The following is a 27,664-nucleotide window of genomic DNA, read 5'->3' on the forward strand; positions in this document are numbered from 1 at the left end:
ATTCCTTATAACTTAGAAAATGTCTGATAAATAATATGCTATAACACAAACATGAATACTGGTGCTCAATGCCGGCAGACTTAAGTATGAACTAGACGGATATTTCATAATTCATTTCATACAGACTCTTCCTGTCTTCTTGATCCATGCTTGTCGGAGTTTTAGTTTGCTGCATGCATTGCCTAAGATGGGCATCCATCTTAGAACCTGCTTTGTCATTACTTTCAGTCAATTCCAAGGCCTTCACGAAAGTGACTGGTCTCTTCACGTGCACCTTGGCGGGGGAGGAGTCAGGAGGCGGAGTCTTATGTCCCGAAGCACGCCTACTCTGAGGCGACGCCCCTGCTTTACGAGGCACACCCCCACTGGATCTAAATCCGTAGGATGGCAAGATGTCCGAGCCGTGGGGCATGCGACGGGAAATATCTACCCCCCACGGCCGCACGCCATCCGCCAGCTCTTGGATATTGTCTGCCGTCTGATTGGCCCGTGCCTCGTAGTTGCCGTTGGCCTTGTCTGCGGCGGCACGTGCTAGCTCGCTCTCGGAAACAAATTTTCGATTTGGGCTCATGCTCCGAGAGCTATTCCTGACACTCCTCGCCGGATGATAGCCGTAATAGTGAGCATTGGGCGGACCCCTCCTGGATCCAGTGTGTCTCTTGGCGGTCGCAGGAGACTGTCCTGGAGTCAAGGACGCAGGGGACCCAGGGCTGGAGCGACGAGAAGGTGAATGCTGTCTGGTCCTGGTGCTGTCTGCACCAACCACCGGACTTGTGAGACTCCTGGGCGGTGTCCTTGTCGACCTCGGACTGTTCACCACCGCCCAGGGAGGGAGTCCTTCTGGCGAGCGGGGAACGGACTGCATGCACCTGTCGTCGGTCCCGATGAGTGCCCTGGGCGCCCTTGGGGTCGGTGGCCCTGCGCTGCCATAGGGGGACCATGGCTTGCCCTGCTGTAAGATGTACGCTGCACGTGGATTGTCAGAAGGCGAGAAGAAATTCGTCTTCGATCCGTGGCGAGGTATTGGAGGAGAAGGTTCGCAATCCTGAGACTGGCTTTGGTTGTTTTCGAACGAATCCAGCATTACCTCGACATCTGACAAATCGCCTGCACCTTGAGACATCTGAAACAAAAAAAAAATCTGGTACAGGAGATGTTTACATTTTTTGTACTATATTTTCCTGTAAAATTTTGTTCAGTAGATAATTGCTGAGGATTCTAAGACAAAAAAAAAAGATATTTGAAGCTTATTCACTAAGGTAAATGAAAGAGTTTCAAAATAGCATCTTTACAAGAAACATTTTAAAATATCCTGAATAATATACAGTAAACATTCAGATGTGTTTACATTTAGATGCTTATGTCAAAAAGCAATCACTAAGTACCTTTGTAAAAGTTAGGTGTTTCTATAAATACAAGGTGTTTCAAAAAACCCTAACAAACAATTTTCAAAATAACTTTATTAAGAAGAACATACTTTCATTAATTAAAATAAAAATGGGTTTCAAAATAGCTGCCTTTTACAGCAATGTACAGGCAGAAATACTCATTGAAATTTTCAGCAAAGAGCTCCAAGTCTTCTACTTTTAATATATCCCATTGTTACTGAAGCAATAAATTTTTGAGACCAAACATTTGTATGGATTAGTGCAGGCACTAGACATCAAAACAGACCACACACTATAGTCCAAAAGCTTGAGATCTGGCACGTAGTGTGGCTACCAAAAAATAAAACTCAATTTTGAAGAGTCTTCGGTGCAAACAAAAAAAGTCTAGAGAGACGCTGATTAGACGACTATTACAACATAAAGTTCATTCGCAGAACTGTTTGATGTTATTTGAAGCCAAATAAAAAGCTTTGAAGAAAAATATGAGCATACATTTGACTAAACTAGTGTTCTCAAAGCCACATAAGAAATCAATGAAGTATAATTAATTACTCTCACAAAATGCTCAAACTGAATGCAAACAGAAGAAAAACGAAAACAGCACAAATTAGCTCAGCAACTCATACCTACGCCAATCTATGAGCATCTAAGCCAAAAAAGCAAGAACATTTGTTTGAGGACAAGGGAGCAAAAAAGAACTGAATTCATTTGGTGGTATAAAAGCCAACTAAAAGGATATCTAGCCTCATTACTTATTATATACATAGAGACAGCACTTACACTATCCCGCTTGATGTCACAATATTTGAATAAGGATGGAAAACACATTTGGCACCTGCTACGTTCTTAGTTTAGCAAAATATATTACTATGAGTTAATGTAACTGGAAACCAAACGTCCTCACTTTCTTTGCTCTGGTGATAAGCCTACCAACTGCTGAGAAATGAGAATTTTTATTTAAATCAAAAAATAAAAATTTCTAATGCAAACATTTTTGAAAAATGCAGAAAAACAGAAAGTACAAAAACTAAAGACAAATAATACAATCATCCACCCTATCATATAAATAATAGTTTGGGAAATTCAATTGCTATTTCAAGAAATGCCTTTAAAAAAGCAGTACTTACTTTATTTGTGCAATAATTTGTAACAACCTGCTCTTAATGTGTTTATGTAGTCCATAATAAAATAGTTCTGTAACACTTTAAATTTATATTCAGTTTATAAATTTGAGATTTATCTATGAATCCTCTAATTGGTGATAATATTTTTTCTTCAATACAGGTTACTAGTCTGTTTCCCAGTCAGACAGTTTCTCAGTCAGTAACAAATGAATGAACATTACTTTTTTCAACACATAACTAATCTATTGTCTTCAAACAGTACAAAACCAATAAATGAAGAAAGAAAAATGATGTCTTTTGAAAACAAAACAGAAAGAGACAAGTCAAAGAACATTTTAAAAATCATGATCTTGCTCAATAGTACCAATAAAACGGCTTGGTATTAAAATTGCATTTTGTTAATGGCACACCCATAAAAAGGGGGAAAAGTCCATGCTCTGTATATAGAACAGACAATTTATAAATTAGTTAAAACTGCACCTTTTTTTTTCAACCTTTATTTAACATGTACATTTTATTTCAGTCTTTGAAAACCTTTTTGACGAGTGATGCATATGTTTAATAGTGTTTAGTGACCTTACTATGTGTCACCTAGCCATTTTAGAACATTTTTCCTACACCAAGGGCAATCACTTACTCATCATCAACATGACTTCACATTCTATACAAGAAGCATACAACATAATTTGTATAGGTCTTTATGTGGCTAGCATTTTCAATGTACATCAACAAAAAACTTCCATAAGTAAACAGGATCAAAACAAATCAACAAAATAAAATTTTAGCAACAATAAAAGAGCAACTCATTATTTTACTGAATAAAGTATACTGCGTAAGCCTAAATTCCTTTTTATTGATTGCCTAAATTAAAACATTATATTAAGAAATAAATGAATGCAAGTAAACAGACACAATGAATGAAAAATTGGCAAACTTCTCATTAAAATATACATTCAACAACCTACGCTGTTTACATTCCTACAAGATAAAATTAAAATCTTGGTAAGATGTAAATTATTTACACTAACACACTGATATACAATGACACCAAGAAGAGCTCATCCAATAATAACACTTTTAAAAAATTTATAACGTAAAAATTGCATATGAAATGACATTTCACAGACTTCATTGTACGTCAAGAGTTAAAGTTATCATAACTTTGAGTGATTTATTGTGACTGAGCATTGATTTCTCTACAGGTAAAAAACCAGCCCAAGGTCCCCAGTGGCTAGTATCCATATGATTGAAACAAAACATTATACTTTTGGAAACTCAAACCAATAGAATATAAGATAAAATTTACATGATTTGTCACAAACAATATTTCATAAATTTCTGAGAAATTATATTCAAAAATGTTAACTCACTTTGTTATATGCCGAACTTGAACGTCCAGTGTTGCTATTGTCCATATAAATTTTTACTTGATTTTCCCCCATTCTAGCAGAAACTGAAGGAGCTGCTACAGATAAATGCTTTTTCTGTTTTCTTCGAGATTTGTAACTGAAAGGAATTAAACAAAATTGAATGATAGTGTTGCAATGCTTTGCAATGAATTATTAGTCAAAATCCATCCACACTCAAGGAAAAATACAAGTTAGTTCAATAAAAAATCTTAATATGAAACTTGTATATAATAGAGACATATAAACATACAGAAATAGTGTTTAAAATCATTCGTTGTCTGCTGTTTTGGGACCATCAAAAACAGAGTAAGACCATCACGAAAGAAAACTCAGTAAACGGCTGAACCAGTGAACTTTTGCCATCAATCAAGCTATTTTATAACATTTATAAGCTATAAGTATATTTTATGATTAATGATGTTCTACTTAATGAATCTTTACCGAAAGATAATATTTCACAGTCCCGGACCCAATATCAAAGAAAGTTCCTGTAAAAGGCAAACTGTTTCTGATAAATGACGTTTTTTACTAACTAAAACAAACAAACAAAAAAAAGTGCTTTGGAGAAACCATACTAAAAAACCACTGCATGTAGCCAATATCTACAATTCATAGAAACTTTCTCCCGTGATTTTAATAACAATGTAATTAATGTCAAAGAAAAGTTGCTATTCAAAAATTTGAAAAGAAAAGAAAAAAATGATTTAATTTTTATCCATCATTTGATATATTTTTCACTTTCCAAATATAATTTTGGGCTTATTAAACTGACATCTTTTTATTAGCTCAATTCTCTATGAAGCCGCAGCCATTTGACCTGGCAGGGAGTAATTTTCAGCATGAAAATGTCTCACAGAAGACCTGAACGAAGAAACTTTTAAACAATTTTGCCAACCAGAGAGAAATCATAAAAGTTGGTTTGCACAAAACAATGTGGATTTTGAATAATTATGGACAAAGTTTCTACCTAGACAATATGAATTTTATCACAGGACACATTCCACTAGAAGAAGGGACAAAATCTGATTGATGATGAAAACACTGAAAATTATATAAAACCATTCCAATATATTTCTTAAAAGAAAAGAAAAAGAAAAAAAGCAGTAAGAGTGTGAAGAGATTTTCTTCTTCATAAATATTCGAGAAATATCTAGCACTGCATGTGAGGGTGCGAAAATTAAGATTTCATAAACTCTTTTCCTCTGACATGGAAGAGTTTACTTGCAATACTCTTTAAACATTTAATATTTCAAATTACCTAGGATATTGGGGTCCACAAAGTGTTTGATAAATATTCTTCACACATCCTTTAGAAAAAGGATTGTAGCCAACTCTGAACTTTCCAGTAACCTAAATGTAGATAAATAAATTTCATTTACTGGTAACACATACAGATTACAAATGCAAAGAAATATTCAAGAAAATTATTAATACTATTAATACAATTTGCAAATTTATTAATACTTTAATCTAAACCTGAAATGTTACATTAAAGACTGTATTAAGAGGAAATATCTAAAGAAAATTTACTTTAACAGTTACCTAGCATTGAAGAAAATTATAATTTTGCAGAAAAGAAATCATTAAAACATTTAGCACATTCTCTCTTTAGCGACTAAACTGTTCCTACTCTGATTGCTTTTCGGCTTCCGAGACTGTATGTTAATTTATGAGTACTAACCAATCATTGCCCCATTGTAGGTTTTTAAAAGAAAGGTATTAAATTACTTATAAGCAGAAATGTTTTAAAGACAATTTGTTAAAAATCTAGTGTGAAACATACACTATTTTATAGGCGGGAAGTTGTACTACAACATGAAAAATATTAATGCTTGACGGCACTTGATATCTTAAAAACAATGACATGATCAGAAATATTTTTAACCGCCCAAAAGCATCTTTCATCAGTTGAAGAATCGCAAATACACCACAAAAATTTAGTCAAGCGCACTATCACTCTTTTAAAAAATTCGCTATCGTTGAAAACGAGGGGGGGGGGGGGGGGGGGGGAATTTAAATAGTCCATTTCAATGCTATTTTTTTTAAATTCAAAATGCCAAACATTCTAAAAGTTCAAAATTCAAAATAGTACACATTTCTTTATCTCCAATCTTCCATCTCATCCTTACAAATTCCCCCCCCCCCCCCCCCCCAGGAAAATTTTCACATCTTGAAAAAAATTCCAGGTATATCTCTGAATGATAATAGAAAATGAGTAAAAACAGAAAGTAATTCTATTGTCAATTTTATTCAGTCAGTATTTGAAAATGGAAATCGTCATAATTTTTTCAAATTTTACACAGAAAAAGCCTACAGAAGCTAGCAAAATACTTATTACACAAACCTGCTCATTTGTCGTTCTTCCTCTTGATACAAGAACTATATGAAATCCTGTCAATCCCAGAATAGGTATGAAAAGTAATGTAATGATGATTATAACAACTAAACTGGAAAAACGGTTAAAGAAATTAGCAATAATAAAACTCTCATTTTCATTATGGCAGAAATGCATGGAACGAAACCTTGTTTACCACATATGGGTGATTGGCACAAAAGAAGGGCGTGAATGGCCACATTATAAAGTTTATTCCATAACCTTTTTTCCCCCAATATGCATACAATATTGTTTTTAAAAGCAATTTCCTTTATCTTTCTCTCAGAATACTAATAATAAAATATTGCTACAATTAAGTGAAGAACTTAATATAGTTGAATTCTGTTTCTTTCTTTGCAATAGGAATGTTGTGACGAAACGGCAATTAAAACAAGACTGAACATGTGTTTCACTCAGGGTTGGCAAGTTTCTGCCGAGGCGGTTAAAACCACTGGTAGAAACAGGTTAAAACCGGCATGGCAAAAACCACTTTTTGCCACTTTCCGGCAGAAACTGGCAAAAACTCACAAAATGAAAAATTAATTCTTGATATACAACAGAAATGCATGGAAAAAATAATTAATTGTTAACCAAAGTACAGTAATTTTTATTACAAAATTATCACAATTCAAAACCAAATGTTACATTGTTTGGACCCTGCAATTGCCTCTTGGAAAAGGTGGTTTAAAAAATCTAAACAGGTTCTCAATTTACTACACACAAATGAGAAATTTTAGAATATTCTTAAAACAGAAGAGCTAGCAGACAATGCATCAAAGAGCAAGCAATGTTCCTGAAACTTTCATCTATTGTATAACTGGTCCACCATGTAGTAACTGGGGTTGTGGTAAAAATTTGACTGGAAAAATAAGTTTTGAGAAATGGGGCCGATTTATTTTGCAAAGCTGTGACATTAGGTACAAAATTTAGCCAAGTAAAATTCTGGCACTTTCTTCTTGAAGCATATGACATGATAATTTCAATCACAGGCAATTTAGATGAAGCATATAAGCAAGCAAATTACATTCAGTAATGCCTGTTTAATTCTGTATGTTACTCCTAGAGATGTGCCGGATCGTTAAAAAAGTAGATCCGCGGATACGGATCCAGATCATTAGCATCAAGATCCGCGGATACGGATCTCAAAATTTTTTTTACTCAATTCAACTATCCAAGTGTAAAATTTGTTACGGAAGGTATTCCCGTCAGAATAATGGCAGTTTCTTCAAAAAATGTCAACTGCGGCAAAAATATAATCAAAACTATGATTCTCTAAAGAAATCTCCGTTAAAATTGAGGGAGAGTTGGAAGGAATGGGTCAGCGCTGCATTAATGCTTAGATGGAATGTGAAAAATTATTTCTAGCTTACTCGGTAGATGTAGGATACAGGAGCAAGAGTGTAAAGCTGCTATTGGACAGGCTAGAAATATTTTTTCCCATTTTATTTCAGCATAAATGCAGCGCTGACCCATTCCACCGAAATTCTGCGACCGACGATATACAGAGCCAGGAACACCTTTACAAACAGTAAATAGAGAATTTAGTCTTACTTTTTCTGAAGGATGCCGAGAAAAACAAAAATGAAGAATAACAGACACCCCAAATCAATAACAAAAACTAATATCAAATTAAAAATTAAAAAAAAAACAAAACAAAACATGTCCCAGAGAGCCGACCTCATATTAAGAGGAATTTCGCGGGTCAGAACACACATTTGTTAACATATGAACTGACAGCAGGTAAAAATTTTAAATCATTGAGCTTTTTCTCCTTATCTTCTGACTATGAAATCGCTACCAATCACATGTATAAAGGCTTAGAATGGCATTTAAAATTTACTTAACAAGATTATAGCTCCTACTGTATATAAGTTGGAAATATCAAATAAATATCAAACGCAGAAAACTTCGTTCTCTCAATTAGGGCCAACATTTTTAACGTACGATTTACTACCATAATTGTGAAAAACGTTAAATCGGTTTTTAATTAATATCTCCGGTAACTAAAGTTCTACAAAAACGAGGCCAAGCTAAGAACACGTTCGATCAAGTCACCTTTTGAACGAAAAATGAACAATCAAAATCGGTTCATCTGTTTAGGAGCCACGATGCCTCAATAAGACACACTGGTACACACTTTCAAAACTTATTTCCTCTTCCTTTTTGCAACAAGCGGGAAGGGGGGGGGGGGGGGGGGGTACAGATTGGCTTTTGAAATGATACCTTATAATTTAAATAGGAATAAAACCTAATTTAAACGGAATTTAAGAGGTCTTTTATTCAAATATTTAAAAAATTTTAGAACAGAAATGATCCGTTTAAGATCCATCTAAAAAGTAATGGATACGGATACAGATCTTTTATTTCCCTCGGATATCTACGGATACGGATATCCGGAACATCACTAGTTACTCCTCTTTCCTAAGCACCCCTGTATGATTTTTTATCCTTTTTTAATTTAATCCATATACTACGAACCTCTACAATTGGAAAGTTCCCTTTCTGAACTAAATCAAGGGCACTACCATGGGATTTTATTTTTTTAAATGATGAAATGATGTTTAATATTTTAGTTTACTTAAACAAATATCACATTTACTAATTACTTGAGTTATTAAAGACATTTTTAAGTTTTTGCCAGTTTCTGCTGGTTTTTACTGTTTATAACCAGTTTATGCCACTGGCACGGCAAAAACTAGTTTCTGCCGGCAGAAAGCCAACCCTGGTTTCACTGTAAAGAAATTTTACTGTGTTATAACAAAGGCAAGGTAAAGATTTTATTTTTAAAATTTCAAATTCTCTTGCACACTTTTTAATTCTAATCAATCATACTTTTTAATTTACAATACCTAATGAATTTATTATCTAATTTACAGTAGTCATGTGTCTATTAATATTAAATTTTTAAAATATTATCTTCTAAAACTTATGTAATATAGAAATAAAATGAATTATGGCAGCTAATGTCACATACATGATTTTTACAAAAATCTAAGAAAAAATCAATAGATAACTCTCTAAATATCACCAACAGTGGCCAAATTAAAGCCAGGTTTCTAAAGAAAAAAAAATCGGCAAATTTGTCACCAAGTTGGCGACAAAACTTACAATGATTTCCTCCCAAAAAGGTGTAAAAGACCACTATAGAAACATCCGAATGCAACTAAAAGGGGGAGGTGCACAACTAGTTCCCACTAGGAGTCTACGTACCAAATTTCAACTTTCTAGGACATACCGTTCTTGAGTTATGCGACATACATAGGCACATACGTACATACTGACATCACGAGAAAACTTGTTGTAATTAACTCGGGAGTCGTCAAAACGGATATTTCGGACGTCTATACGTTCTTAGGTATATATGCACATGTGGTCGGGTTGAGAAAAAACTCAACATTCATTCAGGGTTGAGCAAAATGGAAATTAAGGTTGACTTTTGAGCGAAAATTTTTTTGCAAATACAATACTTTATTTTTGTAAAAGGAAATAACAAGTGGTATGAGGTTTTTACAACCCCTGATTCAAGCTGAAACCTCAACTACATAAGACTCAGAAAACAAGAAAATAAGATGCAACTAAATGTGATCCAAGAAAATATGAAAGGAAGAGGTGGAGTATGGATGAAATAGGTAAACTAGGTCTGTACTCAGTGTGGCTGTGTGAGGTGCCCAACAAGAGGATGGGCCCAGGGGCTGCACCATTGAAATTTCTAGAGAATTGTTTTCAGGGTATTTTTCTCCTTTTGGGTGGCTGTTACTCTTGGGGGGATGGGCACCCAAGACCTTTGGACCACAGATTGACTATGTCTAATGTCTTACAACTAACTTTTTATAATCTGGTTCTTGCTATAAAGGGTAAATAACATCTTTCATATACTTGTCTGTTGAAACTGAAGGATTTGGAGCCATAAGGAGTGTTTGTCAAGAGTACTTATCGAAGGAAACTTACAGACACAAAAGCAGAATTGTAATGCTTTGCAAAGTAGAGTTTCACAACCAAAGCATAAAAGGATACGTAATAATTGTATTCTGATCTTGAAGCTGTTCCCAATGTCTAAGTACATACAAAATACAATATGTGAAAATGGTTATCATATGTACACTAAGGAATATCAAAAACAGGAAGAAATAGCGATAGTTTCGCCGGCCTATGCAGTTGTTCACCCATGGACAATGATGATCAAATGTCTGAAAAATTGGACATTGTTTAAATTAAAATTTGAATTGCATTTAAAATTGGACGATTAATGCAACACTAAATATTATTCAATTATATTTCACATCAAATTTTAATATTCATATCAAAATCAGATTGAAAAATAAATACTTAATAGGACACATTAGTTAATCCATACCAAAAGAGACATTCTATTTTTATAATAAATTTATACACAAACTAAATAAACAATTTAAGTATGACAGTTAGATGAATATTGTAAAAATTGCCAAGTATCATTAGCAACAGGGGCATTCCACGGTATTTTTGACATTTATGTAGAGTCCGCAACGTGACCTTTTTTGCCGTAACTTTTTAATTTACTGTTTGATTAGCATATTATTTTAATTTGATCTTTTCCTACCAACACACCAGCTCAAATTAAAATAATTTGCAAATCAAACGGTAAATTAAAAAGTTATGGCACAAAAGGTCATGTTACGGACTCTACATAAATGTCAAAAATACCGTGGAATGCCCCAACAGCTTTTGAAATTGGATTAATTTTTTGTTGGAATTTACATAGACATGATTTCAGTTCCAAAACTAATACAGAAAAACAATGACTAAATTTGGGATAAAATGAGAAACAAAAAATTAAGCATTGAGTATAAGGAAAAAAGAAGAAATTGGTTTAATGTGAAAATTAGTAACAATGATGCATTAAAATTGAAGCGTTGATTTTATTTACATAAACTGGAGTAAAATTATTAAGTATGGTTTAAATTCAAATATTTAGAATTTCAGTTTTTCATAACAATAACAAAAACAAAATACAACATTTTCAGATGCATATTTTTAAAGCAAAATTAAAATAAAAAAAATTAATGTTCAAATATCACTGGCAACATTGTGCTACAATGATATGAATTTATTTATTTTACCAAATAAAATTATGTAAAATAGATTTTTTATGTTACATCTGTTATAACGAGCTGATATGTGCATCACATGACTTCCTTTTATACCAATTTAATGTTATTTCCCCATTATTGCAATTTTAATGGGATTCAAGAGTTAACTCTTTAAATATCACCAACAATGGCCACATTGAAACCAGATTAAAAGAAATACATATATAATATATAGTATATATAATATATATATAAATTATTGGCGATATATCGCCAAATTATAACACCATTTGAGTTTACATCAAAATTAACAATGATTTCCCCCCAAAAAGGGGCAAAAGACCCCTTTAGAAACACCCGAATGCAACCAAAAGGGGAGGTGCACAACTAGACCCCACTAGGAATCTACGTACCAAATTTCAACTTTCTAGGACATACTGTTCTTGAGTTATGCCACATACACACACACACACACATACATACGTACATACAGACATCACGAGAAAACTCGTCGTTATTAACTCGGGAACCATCAAAATGGATATTTCGGGCGTCTATACGATCTTAGGTACATATGTACATGTGCTCAGGTCGAAAAAAACTCAACATTAATTTGGGGGTGAGCAAAATGCAAATTAAGGTCGATTTTTGAGTGAAATTTTTTTCGCGAATACAATACTTCCTTTTTTGTAAAAAGAAGTAAAAATGTATCAAAAGTTGATTTCTTCCTGAAAAAAAAAACCTTAACGGACCTTTTATTAAAAGTAGAAATTACATGGTGGTTTATGCAAGAGGTTATGACTGTTCCCTACCCAAAAATCTTTGATATCATTAAAATTTAATTTGAAGTGTTGAAAAAAAGAGCTGATTGATACCAAACACAAAACATGTAACAATGGAAACCTATAGTGTGATTGTTATGCATACAATACAGACAATATACTTTTTGAAAGGATCATACAAACTATGAATAATTAATGAGACAGACTTAAAAAATTAAAAAAAAAAGGAATAGCATACAACTTAAATTACCTCTATGCAACCATCACAAATACTGCAATGAGAACATCTTGGGGGTCTATAAAATTGACAGGTGACACACCATTTCATTCGGACGGCAATGCCATTTATCTGAATGTTTTGGTACAAAGGAGCTCGAAAATCATCATCTTTGTCTTCCGCCGCTGCAGCTAGCAAAATTGAAAACTCATATAATAAACCATAATTCTTAAACTAAAAAAGACAAAATAAGTTGCAGCAATATTGATTATCTGGCTAACTCTTGTAATTACACATCCTATGACTTTTGGGAAAAGGCATCAGAACATTTACAAGAGCACTACTACCTCGTGAAAGAGACTTGTGATTTGAAAAATACCAATGGACGCTGCATTATTTTTATTGTGTTCCAGATATCAATATGAGAAAAATAAACTTTAAGCAAAAATACAAATGTTTCACTGTTTTATAAACATTTATAAATAAGGCAGAATGGTAATGAACCTTCTAAGGAGTTGAATGAGCAACTAGTAGTTTCTATGAATTTACTTCTAAAAATGCTAGCCAATTTAAAAATTAAATTTATTAATACAAAAAACAAAATTTTAAGAAAGACTTTAAATGATGAAAAAATTCTTGAGTATACCTAAGTGATTAGTAAGTTTGAAACATTTAGGGAATTTTGAAATATTTTACCATAAAAATTCATCAACATCAAGTTCTATCTTCATCCTAAACATCCTTAATGAAGGTCACTTTTATTTTCTACTACAGTGAAATCCTGATTTTACATCTCGCAAATCAACATTTCCCCCACATTTTACGTTTTTTCATCAGGTCCCAGTTTTTCCATATGATGATAATGTTAATGTAATTCAGATTTAAGTTTGTTATTTATGGAATTTCCCACGTTTAAAGTTTTCCCTGGAAAGTTTAAAAAAAAAAATGTTCTAAAACAAGCCATATTTTTCCTTTTGTGCTTTTTTAATGCTAATCCATTGTTTTAAGTTAATTCTGAAAACAGAAATGTATTGAACAGACTCCTGTCTTGTCAAAGTATTTCAAACCCCGAAGATAATCACTTTGAACTCCATGACTAAAAAACAATCCACTATTACTGACTATTTTTAACCTAAGCACCAGGATTTGTTACTAAATGTGTTAAAATGATCTTAAGATGGCATGCATAAGATATGTTCTGATAAAATATAGATATTATACCTCTTAAAAGAGTCATTTTTATTACTTTTAGTTTTTTTTTATTATTATTATTTGATTGTTCTTTTCTATGTATTTCCCGTATTTTACGTTTTTAAAACGCAGTCCCCTGAGAAACGTAAAATTGTTTGTTTCACTGTATCTTCAAAACCTTTAAGATAATATGCTAAGTATGCTGTGCAGTTTTGGTCACCTTATCTGAGGAAAGACATTTGTGTATTGGAAAGGGTTCAAAGAAGGGTAACTAGACTAGTAAGGGGACTTTCAGATTTGATTATAATAACAGACTGAAAAGGCTTAATATAGGATCAGAGAGGACATGATTTTCAGTTGTTTAAATTTATCAAAATGAATGACGTTAATGGATTGAATTTCTGCACCGAAAGCAGGATGAGGGGTCAGTGTTTTAAGCTATCTCAGGCTAAACTGGAAATATGGAAAAACTACTACTTTAGTAGGGCTGTGGGCACTTGGAACAGCTTACCGGAAGAGGTGGTAATGAGCAAGGGGGTGGATAGCTTTAAGAGGGCCATTGATCTTTATTAGGGACTAATAAATTGACTAGGACCAGCCTAGCTGGGTCAAGAACCTGTCGCTGGTCATCGTATTTGTATAAACATTGGTAACAATGGTCATTTTTGTAGTTGGTACTGATTTTGATCAACTTGGATTAAAATTTTCGAGTGGGCTTGGCAAAATGACAAGTGTGCCAAATGACTAGGATGTGTGTCATCTACTACCGTAGGCAGGTAAACAGCAGTATCCGCAAAAACGAGTTTTTTGAGATATTTGAAGAAATGCGTTATTGTTCCAATACTAAGAATAGAGAAATGTTGGGATTTGACTTTTTTTTTTGCACTTTTTCTTCGGCGGAAGCCAAATAAGCATGTTTGTATATTAAAGCTAACATACAATAGATGACAAAAATGCAAAAACAAATGAAAAATGAAACATTTGCAGCTACTGTACTTTTAACAGCCCACCCATGACAGTCTACTACAGAATATGAAACATAAGAAGGGGTTTAAACAAAAGATAAACACAATATCATTGATGTTCAAGGTAATCACATCTTTTACACACTTAATTTTGTGTGTGAGGTTGCGTGTGTGCTGTGCACACTATGCGCACAGCAAATTTTGAGGAAACAAATTTGATGTAAAATTTTGAGGAGGTGGGAGAAAAAAAAGTTTTTTTCAGAAAAAATTCATATTTTTACAATTTAAAATGTATTTTCCAGATATATCTTCTTGGATATATCACACATATTGTTAAATAGAAAAGATAATTGTTAATATACTCAACCCATGTTATTTTTTCTTTTCAACAAAAGTATACATCTAAATATATATTGTCCCCTCAGCACAAAAGTTGGATATCTTACTGTTATTTCTGATCATTGATGTCTTACTGTTACTCTGAAGTGACAATATGCATCAAACTCCATGAACAAATCGGGACATACTGAACTCAGTAATCTAACCGCATGGAAATTAGCTCCATTTAAAAAAATAACAACCACAATAAATCTACAAAAAAATTTCAAAGCACAATTTTGTTGATATTAATTCAGAATGAAAGTAGTAAATAACGAAAAACAGATGTAAACATGAGCCATCCGCCCAAATTCCGGATTGAAAAATGTAACCAACACAAGAACTGATTCACCACCTTGCAGTTTATGACAAGATATCTTGTCCATTTAACATGTAATTTTGGGACTGTCCAATTGCAAGGGGATTAAGGGAAGAGGAGGAAACCAAGTTTTTTTCTATTATAAATGATTATTTCAGCTCCTTTTTTTTCTTTTTGTAATGTGAATTTCAAAGAAAATTTCGGCAAACAGTTCTAATTTCTTACTGAAAATATAGAATGGACTTCTGCGAGTTTCCGATTTTTTCTGTAAAAATAGAAGGATTGGACTTTTACGCGAGTACACAATCAGTATTTAAGTACAAAAGCAACTTCCTCAGTGTGGCATTTAAAGAGCCCGTTAGTGGAAAATCATGTGACCACATTCGCGGTAAAAGCGGACAAGATGCCAGTTAAAATTTTCAGAGTCAATTGCAAATTTCTCAGAATTTTCCAGTGATATTTCAAAACTTCGTACGAATTCTCAGTATTCCACGTAGCCAGAGTGAGTAGATACCCGGTTAAACTTATCAATGTCATTGTCCTTCAAGAAAAAGTTTCATTCATGCATCCATAAATGATCTAAACAATTCTCAGTTTTATTACAAAAAACAGCTTTAATGGAATCAATCGCATGTCATTTATCCATGATTTTCAAAAATGAATTTAATAATCAGTAGAAAAATTACCTTTTGGTATGATTCCAGGATCCATGAAGGTTGCTAAAGAAAAATTTACGACAACAAATAAAGTGATAATTGCCTGACATATTGGAATTGCTATGTGATATTCTTCTGTTAAGAATGGACAGCTGAAAAAGAAGAAGAGATCACATGAGCCACATGTGTCATCAAGATTATTCTAAAGTTACAAAATTCTTCTACTAAACTCATGTTTTTAACAACTAGCAATATTTACTAAAGAGAATTATATAGTTACGTTACAAAGAAGAAAAAATATCTTTCAGAATGCACTTGATCACTTTGATGCAAATAATTCCGATATTTCATGATAAGCGCCGCGGCACATACAAGAAAAAAAGCAAAAAAAAAAAGGCCGATGCTGCACATAAAGGGTGTGGCGGATAGTCTTTTTTTTTTCATTAAATAAAATCTAAGTTTTTAAAAAACGTTGAAAATGCTGCCAATAGATGGCACTACATTGTCCTGCTGTCGGCAGTTTGCACAACATAACAATTAACGTTGGAAAAGTACATCAATCACGTCGAAAAACGTTTCAATATTTTTTTCCTAACATAAAACAACGTTTTTCAATGTTTGCAATTTTCTATTTTGCTTCTGATTTCTGTATTAATAACAATGCTACCATATAAATGCTTTTTATAATGATTAACTGATTTTAAATCTCGAAATAAGCAGTAAAAATTACTTTTAAAATCAAGTCAGCAAAAATATACTTTGACAGAGTTATATATGTTTCAAGAACCTTAAGAGGATTTTCGCCTCCAGCTCATGTGATTCCTATTCCGGGCTGATGAGTGTTAAAAAGCAGGAAACTGCAGACCTCGGATGGAATAACTGAGCTGGCGGTGTATTTTAACTTATTCGTTATTGTTCGATATTCGAACGTCGACCTACGTCAATCGATATTTTTGTGCTATTTAGGCCAGAGAGTTTGACATTGGCGAGGCATTGAGAAGGATCTGCATCCCTCGCTCTGGATAACCAACGAATGTCTCCTCCCAAATTAAGAAAATTATATTTGCAGTAAAGTATATATAATTTTGTTACTTAAAAATATTTCTTTCATTTGCATTTCATTCTAGCTTTCTTTACTACTAATTGTGCTCTTAAGGTGTTTAATGTTGGGTTCGGCGCATATGGCAGGTGCGGCGAATACATTAAAAAAAATTTCTTTGAGAACATATATTTTGATACAACGTTTATTCCTGAAAATACGGTATGCGTCAAGCTATACTAATCGTTGACTTAATCAGATTTTATTTCTAATTTGTTTTAAATTATTGTCAATTATTAGTAAAACATTAAATGATTAAATGTTTTTAGAATTACAGGAGTATAGAAATTGACCAAAATTTTACTCTAATATATATGTTTCTTTCTTATATTTATAAATGTTTAATGCTTCTAGAATCTGTGCCATTCTCTTGTCATTGATTACTATAAATTTGCGGATAGTTTTGAGTTGAGTATGCAGATACTTTATATTTTTATCTTACTATGATCATATCAACATGTGGTAAAGCACTCAAATCAAAGGAGTGAAAATTCAATGAGTCTGCTATGCAACAGATTCTTCTATTACAAATTGCATAATTAATTTCTTTAGATAGTTAAATAAGTAGATCCTGAAGTGAAAAAGCAAAAGAGGAGAAATAATAGTAAAGTTTAAAAACTTCAAAACAATTATAATAATCAGAAAAGACTAAATTTCTGAAAAAAGACCAAATATCCTGTACAAGGCCGTAGCCAGGATATTTTTTGGGGGGAGGGATATGGTCGGAGTCATAGGCGCAGCGCTTCAGAAATGGGGGTACCACTGTACCAGGAGGTTGAAATTACGCTTGGAAAGGCTACCATACTTGCTCGCTTAAAGAAAATTTTTAAATTTTGTGAGTAAAAAAACATTTTTAAAGCATATGAGGTAAGAAATTAATGAACCTAAAAATGTAAAATTTCAGCCACTTCGTATTAACTTTCATTTCTATGTGGTAATGGGGGCACCATGTAACCCCTGTGCGCACGCCTATGGTCGAAGGCAAAGGTGTTCTAGATTTGTACTTTAGGGGGAAGATGGCGTTTAAAAATTATGTCTATTATGTTGTTTGCAAAAATTAAACTAAAATATAATTTAAAAATTAGTATAAAAATAATTACTTTAATTAATTCATTAATAATTGATAATTTATATTACACCAGAATTACTCATCAGGGAGTAATGACATTTTTATAATCATCTCACACTATCTGATATTACTTATATGATCTTTAATACATCATACACCGTTTATTACATGTTTACAATTACAAATGCATGCGGCGGGGACTTTTAGAATAACTTTCGGGCATATAAGTGAAAATAGTCACAATTGAAAAGTAATCTACAATGGCCACCTTAAAAAATAAATCAATACTAGCTGCGGCGCCTGGCTTTGCACGGTCTACCTCGAAAGTAAAAGTTGTGTCAAGTGACGCATGTTCAACTATCAGGCTTTAAAAAAAAAAAAAAAAAAAAAAAAAAATCGGTAAAATTTTATAGCAGAATTTGGAAAAATAACCAAAAAGTAAACATTTTAAATCCCCCGATTGCAGAAAAAGCCTTTAAAACAAAAGCCGTAATTTCACTTTTCCTTATTTGAGGGAGGGCGGAATAACAATAGATCTTTTGTCCCCATGATTTTCTTCACGCTACAAATTTTGATCAAATCATTGTTACGGAAAGTTGACAAGAAATACTAAATAATAATTTGAATGGAGGAAAGCCTCCAAAAAATTAGAGTTTTATGTCAAAATCTAAGTATTATAATGAATAGTTTTTTTATTAATATTGGAGGATTATGCTAAATAGCCATACATAAAGCCGGGAAAATTACAAATATATTGATACGTGGTTCGATAGTCAGTTCACTGCCGTTTGAGAGAAGTAACTCGGACATAGATACATACATCTAGGTACATACGTTTAGTGTTTGATTATATAAGATTCTTAAAGGCTACAAATGCATTAACTAGCATTAATTTATTAAAACCTACAAAATAAAGCATTTAATCAAAAGTATGATTAGATTAAAAATGGTAATTTTGATCATGCAAATTTGTTATGTCTCTTGTTGAAGGTTTTTTTTAAAAATGTGTATGTGAGTGTGGAGCAGAAGGGCTCTGACTGAAAGAAAATTTGTATAACAAGTCAAGTGAAGAAGGAGTAGAGGGATGATTAGATAGTCTTTTGATTAGATAATTTTCGCTTCTTTATTTTTTGGAGAGAGGTTAAAATGTAGCAGAATTTGTCCTGACGGTCCCCACCCTGTCTACGGCCCTGATACTGTAGATATCTGGCTGTTTCCAAGGTTCAAAAATGTCCAAAATATCCGATTTTGTGGTATATATATATATATATATATATATATATATATATATATATATATATATATATATATATATATATATATATATATATATATATATGTGGTGATGTGTTATTTTATAAGACACTTTATTAAGAACTCGAACTCTTGTGTATTCCTACGCGCGGAGTGAGATTGTGCGTGACGCGACCAGTTTTGGCGGATTGAAGGAGAAGGAATGATGGGAAGTGTTGTGGAAGACGTGTTGTTCTCGATGTTTTAATGTTTCTTGTTCTATGTTCCTGTATTCGTCTTGTGCTGTCAATTATTAAATGTTTATTAGTGTACGATGCCTTCATCATGCTTTGTTGTGTGAAGAATACCCCTAGACCAGCCGAGATCCTTACAAATGATGTGTTATTTTATAAGACACTTTATTAAGAACTCGAACTCTTGTGTATTCCTACGCGCGGAGTGAGATTGTGCGTGACGCGACCAGTTTTGGCGGATTGAAGGAGAAGGAATGATGGGAAGTGTTGTGGAAGACGTGTTGTTCTCGATGTTTTAATGTTTCTTGTTCTATGTTCCTGTATTCGTCTTGTGCTGTCAATTATTAAATGTTTATTAGTGTACGATGCCTTCATCATGCTTTGTTGTGTGAAGAATACCCCTAGACCAGCCGAGATCCTTACAAATGATGTGTTATTTTATAAGACACTTTATTAAGAACTCGAACTCTTGTGTATTCCTACGCGCGGAGTGAGATTGTGCGTGACGCGACCAGTTTTGGCGGATTGAAGGAGAAGGAATGATGGGAAGTGTTGTGGAAGACGTGTTGTTCTCGATGTTTTAATGTTTCTTGTTCTATGTTCCTGTATTCGTCTTGTGCTGTCAATTATTAAATGTTTATTAGTGTACGATGCCTTCATCATGCTTTGTTGTGTGAAGAATACCCCTAGACCAGCCGAGATCCTTACAAATGATGTGTTATTTTATAAGACACTTTATTAAGAACTCGAACTCTTGTGTATTCCTACGCGCGGAGTGAGATTGTGCGTGACGCGACCAGTTTTGGCGGATTGAAGGAGAAGGAATGATGGGAAGTGTTGTGGAAGACGTGTTGTTCTCGATGTTTTAATGTTTCTTGTTCTATGTTCCTGTATTCGTCTTGTGCTGTCAATTATTAAATGTTTATTAGTGTACGATGCCTTCATCATGCTTTGTTGTGTGAAGAATACCCCTAGACCAGCCGAGATCCTTACAAATATATATATATATATATATATATATATATATATATATATATATATATATATATATATATATATATTTCTGATATTCTGATTACACTGGTGGACAATTGCTAAGGATGGATGGCAATAGCAGCATTAGCAACTATAAAATGGAAGTCAATCAAACATGGATATTAGCATAAGTTCAGGGTAAGACATGTTGTGTGTATAAATTTTAGACTCACAACATTGCTAGTCATGTGGTAGCGCCGATAAGCAATATTAAGGATTGGGGGAGTGATGACCATTGAATTTCAAAAACAAAGTTTGACGGGAAAGAATAATTGACAAACTTGCATTTTTCGGTATGTCTTCCCGACATCCCAACCTTAGATGATTTTATGGCTGGTTGTATGGTTGGCAACATTGAAGAAGGGCAGAAAAATTTAGATGTTGCCAAGGACTTTGAAGTCAGCCACAGGGTTGTTTCTAGAGTTTGGAAATCATTTCAAACAAATGGAATGCGTAGCAAATGTCATGAGAGAGGTCGTGTACGCAATATGACATCAGCAGATTTAAGCGCTACACAGCCTATTGGAATCCATCCTTAGCATCTGTAAATCAGTGTACATATACAATGTGTTAAAGCAATGCAAAATTAAGTCTGGAAACAGAAACTGCATCATCAAATCTCTATTGTTTGTTTTCTTGTATAAGACTTAAAGTTTCTTTCATTATTTATTTATCAATATAAATTTCATGTACATGTAAAAATTTACCTACTTTAAAGAACAATAACTTGTAAAAGGTAATAATTTAATGTTTTAAAAATAAAAGGTACAGATGTGATATACCCCCCCCCCCCCCCCCATTTGGCGACATCCGATTTTTTGCACAGAATTGAAATATTTTTCTCGCCAATGAGGCAATAATCTTTTAAGCATGGCATCCCTGGTGAAACTAACCTGTGTTTGGCAACGCGAAGGCAATCTTGTTCAAACTTGTTTATTTGGGTTATTTACTCGGTTTTATGCAGGAGAGATACATGTTGTTTCGTGCAATATATCTTACAGGAAAGCTTATTTTGTTTGTTAGTTTAAATTCAGTAGTTGTGTTTTGAAGTAAAAACATTAGAAAATGCCAGTTTCTTCAAAACTTGAACGTTAATTAAAAGTTAACTTCAACGTGGTGTGTATCTGTAACGTGCCATTGTCATATGATGTTTTGTCTTGGACTGAGTGTGAGGATTTATACCATAAAAAGGTAAGTTCTTCAGTTTAAAATTCAAAAAAAAAAAAAAAACTCCCACTTCCGAAATTCTTTGTTTTTTACAAATCCTTGAGGGGTTCTTGTAGTTTTTAACTTTATTTTTACTGTATGTAAATTAATTTTACAAGAATAGTATGGTTATTTTGTTCTAAAAGTTAATTCTTATCGATGCCACGAATTATTTAGACATATTCTATTAACGTGCCTCTCCTTTAGGTACTGAATTTCTGAAAATAAGTTGACTCCAGCATTTTATAAAAATATAAAGGTACAGTAAAACCTGTAAAGTTGACCACCTCTGTAAGTTGACCACCTGTCTATGTTGACCGCTTTTGTCAGGAACGGAATTAATCCTATCTTATATAATGAAGGAAAACCTCTGTAACTTGACCACCTCTCTATCTTGACCACCTGTCTATATTGACCACTAATGAACACCAAATTTGGTTTGGAGTACTGTAAAAAACCCTTTGTAAGTTGACCACTTGGTTTAGATTTTAAAATTTTACTTAGCAAATTATTTTATTTTATTATTTTTTTATAGCTTTCCAAGAATATTTTTGATACTAGAACAGCATTTTACTAACTAAATGAAACAGCAGCATAACTAAACCTCCTTTTGAGTTTAACCACATGGGAAAACTACTAAGAACCCTTTTATTTCTCAAACTTGTTTTTCTTTTGTTGATCTATTTGAGATTGCCCTTTGTACTCTCTGTTCAATGAAAACATGTGTCAATAGAAAAGTACAAACTATTTTTTTCCAGTTGCATTATTTTGTGGCAACAATGGAATTGTGCTAAAGAGTAAAGTTACTTGCATTGCAGTATTTCTGGTGCAAGCGATTAAGAGATAGGACACACACACACATTTTCATTTTCAACTGCTTTTTTGAACGGTGAGAGTCTAGCTTGTTGCTCTTTGTGTTATAGTTTTACATAAAATGGCTTCAAAAAGAAAGTTAGTTGAACTTGAGATCAATAAAAAGTATAAAATATTAAAATTAATCGAAAAGGGAGCAGTCCAGAGAGAATTAGCTGATACATATGGAATTGTTAAAACTAGTGTCTAATAAGTGCGCCAACATCAATAAGGAGTTATTTTGTTGAAAAGTAGATTATCATGGGGTATAAATGTATATGAGAAAAATTTGTAATTTTTGAGAAGCTATGAATTTTTAGGAACTATTAATATCAAATGAGTTAACTTTTCATAAATAATAAGATTTTTTTTTTGGATCAATTTACTGTAATTTTAAATTTGCATGACACATCAAACGTCATTCTGGTAAAATAATCTCTAAAAACATTTGAATAACATTTTAAATAATTGTTTCAAAGTAATGCTAAACAATGAAAGTGAGTTGAACAGAAAGAGTAAGAGTCAATCAATCAAAAAATGAATACATGGAGCAAGAAATGACAAAAAAAAATCACTACCCCCTTTATAAGTTGACCACCTGTCTAAGTTGACCACCAAAGTACTGCACCGCAAGTGGTCAACTTACACAGGTTTCACTGTATTATTTTATGTAAAATATGATAGGTATTTTGAGACCATGTCTGTATAGCAAATAAATGTGTGGTATTTTTGTATTGTTTATGTTTAGGATGTTTTGTTGAGACATTTCTACTTTTCATACATCGAAATTTGAGTAACTAAGCGCTTTTTTGGCTGAAATAGTTATGGATTTCGGGGATGTTTTCCGCTTTAAACATCGCGATGTTGGAAAATAGCTTTTATTTCTATTGGTACATATTTCATTGGTGAGCTGTTATAGTAATTTGTCAATTTAAGCATTTTAAATACTTTCTATTAATTATTCTTTGTGTACAAAACCTTTCTAGTTTCTGGTATTTTTGAAGCGTATATTCATGATTTTTTCGTTGTGGTTATATGTTTTTATATATATTGTGTTCTGAAGTGCTTTGATCATGTTTTTTTTTATCTGATTTTTTCCTGTTGGCGCTAAAAAGAGCATCGCTAAAAACGAGGTATGACATATGTTGTCATACATCGTTTTCTTGTCGCCAACAGGAAATGTCGCCAAGGGTGGGGTATATTACATCAGTTCCAAATAAAATATAATTAGGGCAGACCAGGGCACATTTCTTTTTTCTATGAATATTCTAATTTGTATGTTTTAACTTAGGAAATTTAAGACATGGCAATTTTATGAAGCATTTAATGGATTCAAAATTGGTAAGCTGCTCAGTTTGTGTTTTTTACTGTTAAAAGAATTATTTTTGACTCTAAGTCTGTTGCGTAAACTTGCCCCAGACACGCAGCACGTAAGCCTTACACAAGGCCTTACATTCCTGTAAGGTTGACGTTGCATCCCTATATAGAAATGGCTACATCGGCCAGCCATATTGAACACTCCCTAACGTCAACATCATGATATTCTGAACACATTTCGATGGTCCCGGCGAGTTCCATCTAAACTAACTAACTAATTCTAACTAACTTGTGCACAAGATTAGGAAATGACAGGTGAAATTAAGCGCAATGAGAAAGGAATGTATAGCAGAATGGATCGCAGCTTCACTTTCACATAACATATTCAGTGCCATGTGGATAAGGTAGAATAACGGTCAGCCCTAAAGCAGAATATTTTGTGATGTTTTACAACGTGAAATCATTTGCCCAAAATTGTTCTGCAAGTACTTCTAGCATTGTACATGTAGAAACGTTATAAAATTTACTTGATCATGAAAACTATAAAAATCCCAAAATTTGAACAGGCTGTAAAGCCTAAACCGTGCAAGATTCTCCAAATGCATAGAAAAAGCAATCATGTAAAGTTTTATTAAAATCCTAGTATGGGTTGTGTCAATTTTTTTTTTTTTTTTTTGGTTAATTTTACATAGTATGAATGAGCAATTAAAATAATGTTAATAAATAAATTAATTACTGATATAATATATCACACAAGTCGAGTTACGGCAGTATATAATAAAATACCACAAAACTACTAAAATAATTGAAACACATTCAGGATGCAAAGGGATTGAAATCTCAGTATAGACATTCACTTTTCAGGAGGCACGTGTTTCAATGTTGGCATGTTTCCAAAACAATGTTTATGGCAAAAATTGTGGTGGATGAAGATCGACTGCGGAAAAAGGAACCAAAAATTAAAGAATCTTTTCAGATTTATAAGAAATATAGGATCGCTCTGAGATCTGAAAAAGTGAAACAAGGAGGAATACTTTATAAAACAAACATAAAAAGCTAAAATTCTGGTAAAATCCCGAAAACTCTGATCCCGTTTGCCAATTAACCCGGGAGAACTCGCATCGGGCCTCTCAGGCCCGGTCATTACAAAACTACACTGCCAAAAATCACCCCTTCAACGGAAATGAATGAGGTCCACAGTAGCTGCGTTCGACGTGACCTACATACTGACCACATGCTTTTCAGGAATGTACATTCCCCCTTTTCCCCAGAAAATTCCGGTTCGGGTCTCAGAGGCCCGGAGCTAGCGCTCACGCTTTTCATTTCAGATTGTGAATGTAAAGGAAGAGGTTGTGAAATGCATCGCTATTTAAGCTACAAAGATGAAATGAAGAGGTTGCAGACCTTGTTGGTTGAGGTTTCAACTGATGAGAACTCTCTTAATGAAGATGATGAAGAAGAAGTTGACACAGTACAGTAAAGTGATCATCAGTAATACTCAGAAGAAGATTTAGATTCATGTATCATAAAACTTTCTTAAACCTTACTTTTTAAAACATATTTTAGAGGCTGTTTATCTATTTATAATTACAAATTTTTTTTTTTTTTCTATTCTGCAAACTTAATTTGCTGAAATAACCACTCCGAGCCTACGGAGTTCCACGCTAGCGTTCGTGTGACGAAAAGTACCGCGAGTTCTCCCGGGTTAAGGGCATAAAGCAGGTGCAGGCAAAGATGATTTTCTGCAAAAATCTGTAGAATTTCTGCTAATTGTCTGTCTTAATGTTACACAAATTTTCAGATTTCTTTAAGTTCAAAGGAAATCTAAAGCTTTTGAAAATGACGCATTAAATTGCGACATTTTGAGCGAGCTTTCCGCCGAATAACCTTGCGAGAATTTAAGATTTTCTTTTAATCTAAAGAAATCTGATGAATTATATCCTTAGTTGGAAGATGTTAGTAGAAAGTCTGAAGTTTACGCAGAAATTCTACAGAAATCTGCAATTTATGCAGAAATTGTATAGGTTCTGCTAGAATTTCTGCAGAAAATGTCTGAGTTTTCCTTTCTCTTGAACAGAATTGTTCTGCAGTTCAGGCATCTGTTCTGCGAGGGACATCACAAATTTAGTAGTCTGCTTTGGGGACTGTCACTACCTGATGAAACAATGAAAGCATAGGCTGAGAATCGCCTAGAAGTTTTTCCACTTCTAAAACAACTCGATAACATGTACTCTGCCCGTTCTGCCCAAGCATAAAAAAAGGCAAAACAAACTAAAATTACATTTATTCAGGCAACATACAAATAATTGTTCTATGTTCACTCTCGATTGTTTAACACTATGTAAAAGCCTTCGAATAAACTAAAACCCAAATGGGATGAAAGAAATCAGTTTTACTATGTTTAGTTAACATTAACCTCCATATCCAAATTTGACAACTAAATCCAGTAACTGACATGAATAAGCAAGAAAAAAAAGTCTTTTAAATCACTAATTTGCATGTATATTATACATTCTCCCTCTAAAGTGAACACTCTCAAAATCTGAACACTTTTCCTCAGTTCCACGAGTTTTCAGAATAAAGAGAGTTCACTATAGGGGCATTCTAAGGTATTTTTCACATTTATGTAGAGTCCGTAACGTGACCTTTTTTGCCATAACTTTTTAATCTACTGTTTGATTAGCATATTATTTTATTTTGATCTTTTCCTACCAACACACCAGCTCAAAATAAAATAATTTGCAAATCAAACGGTAAATTAAAAAGTTATGGCAAAAAAAGATCACGTTACGGACTCTACATAATGGCAAAAATACCGTGGAATGCTCCTATATTGTTTTGGATGAAATTTGCATATGCAATCCTCAATGCAGCTATGCAAAACAAAAACATAACTAGAACATCAAAGTAGAAAACTTCGTCATTCACAAAAAATCATACCATAAACACAAGCATGGTACCTACCACGATTCCATGAACTAATTCAAAAATGTATACTTACGGAAACACAAAAAATAAAGAAGTTGTAGCAAGTAATAGGATCCACGCACTAGTAGCAGGAAATAACCTTTTTAAAGTCTTGCATTTGGACATAATTTAAAAGAAAAATAATTTTTCACTTGTTTTTAAACAAAGTTCAGATTCCTGAATTTTATTTTAGCCATCAACTGTTGAAAGGCATGACCGACGATAGTAAGTTACCAGAGCAAGATACCGCCCACATTATTGCTGTCCGTAACATTTTCATATTTTTATGAAATCTGTACCTTGAGGTATTGATCCCTCAACAACAACTGAAGTTCTAAAACATAATTTTAAGTCCAAACACTTGCAAGTTTTGACAGTAGCAACTAAATAAGTTGCCATTCCTACAATTGTCTTTAGGCCACGCTGAAGTTGTTGCCAAATTCTTGGTGTCTATTTCGCCGGGGAAAAAAAATTTCAGAGGTCAAGGCTCACCTTCAAATGTTTCTCTTCCTCCGGTTGTTACATGTGGGCACGACTAGAGTCCCTATTCGCAACTCCAATGAACTACAGGGAGCGCTGCAGTCACTGTCTAATGGCGGATGAAAAAGGTAAAACAAACATATGCCATAACTTATAACTTGCTTTGACGCTTATTGAATGACCGTAATTTTTCATCTTATTCGTGGGAAGCTTTCTTTTCTATTCATCTAAAATCGCATTACACCATAAACTGTTTGAAGCCTGTAATTTACACCAAAGA

At 33.3% G+C, this 27,664-nt stretch overlaps 1 protein-coding gene across 2 annotated transcripts; it reads right to left on the reverse strand.

Moving 5' to 3' along the window:
• LOC129224129 (palmitoyltransferase ZDHHC5-like) lies at positions 1-27,311 on the reverse strand. Of its 2 annotated transcripts, none has more exons than XM_054858544.1 (8): positions 26,939-27,311; positions 15,903-16,024; positions 12,397-12,548; positions 10,310-10,482; positions 6,266-6,368; positions 5,180-5,271; positions 3,883-4,018; positions 1-1,123 (listed from the first exon to the last, which is right to left on the reverse strand). In XM_054858544.1, exons 1-8 carry the CDS (start codon positions 27,028-27,030, stop codon positions 92-94), a joined length of 1,902 nt encoding a protein of 633 aa, XP_054714519.1. In that variant the 5' UTR covers positions 27,031-27,311; the 3' UTR covers positions 1-91. The 2 variants fall into 2 exon arrangements, with proteins under 2 accessions (XP_054714519.1, XP_054714518.1); XM_054858543.1 differs by having other exon boundaries at positions 12,397-12,554.
• Positions 27,312-27,664: the final 353 nt, after the last annotated feature.

The sequence above is a fragment of the Uloborus diversus genome, chromosome 6 (assembly GCF_026930045.1).
Source record: "Uloborus diversus isolate 005 chromosome 6, Udiv.v.3.1, whole genome shotgun sequence".
In the NCBI taxonomy this organism is placed as follows: Eukaryota; Metazoa; Arthropoda; class Arachnida; order Araneae; family Uloboridae; genus Uloborus; species Uloborus diversus.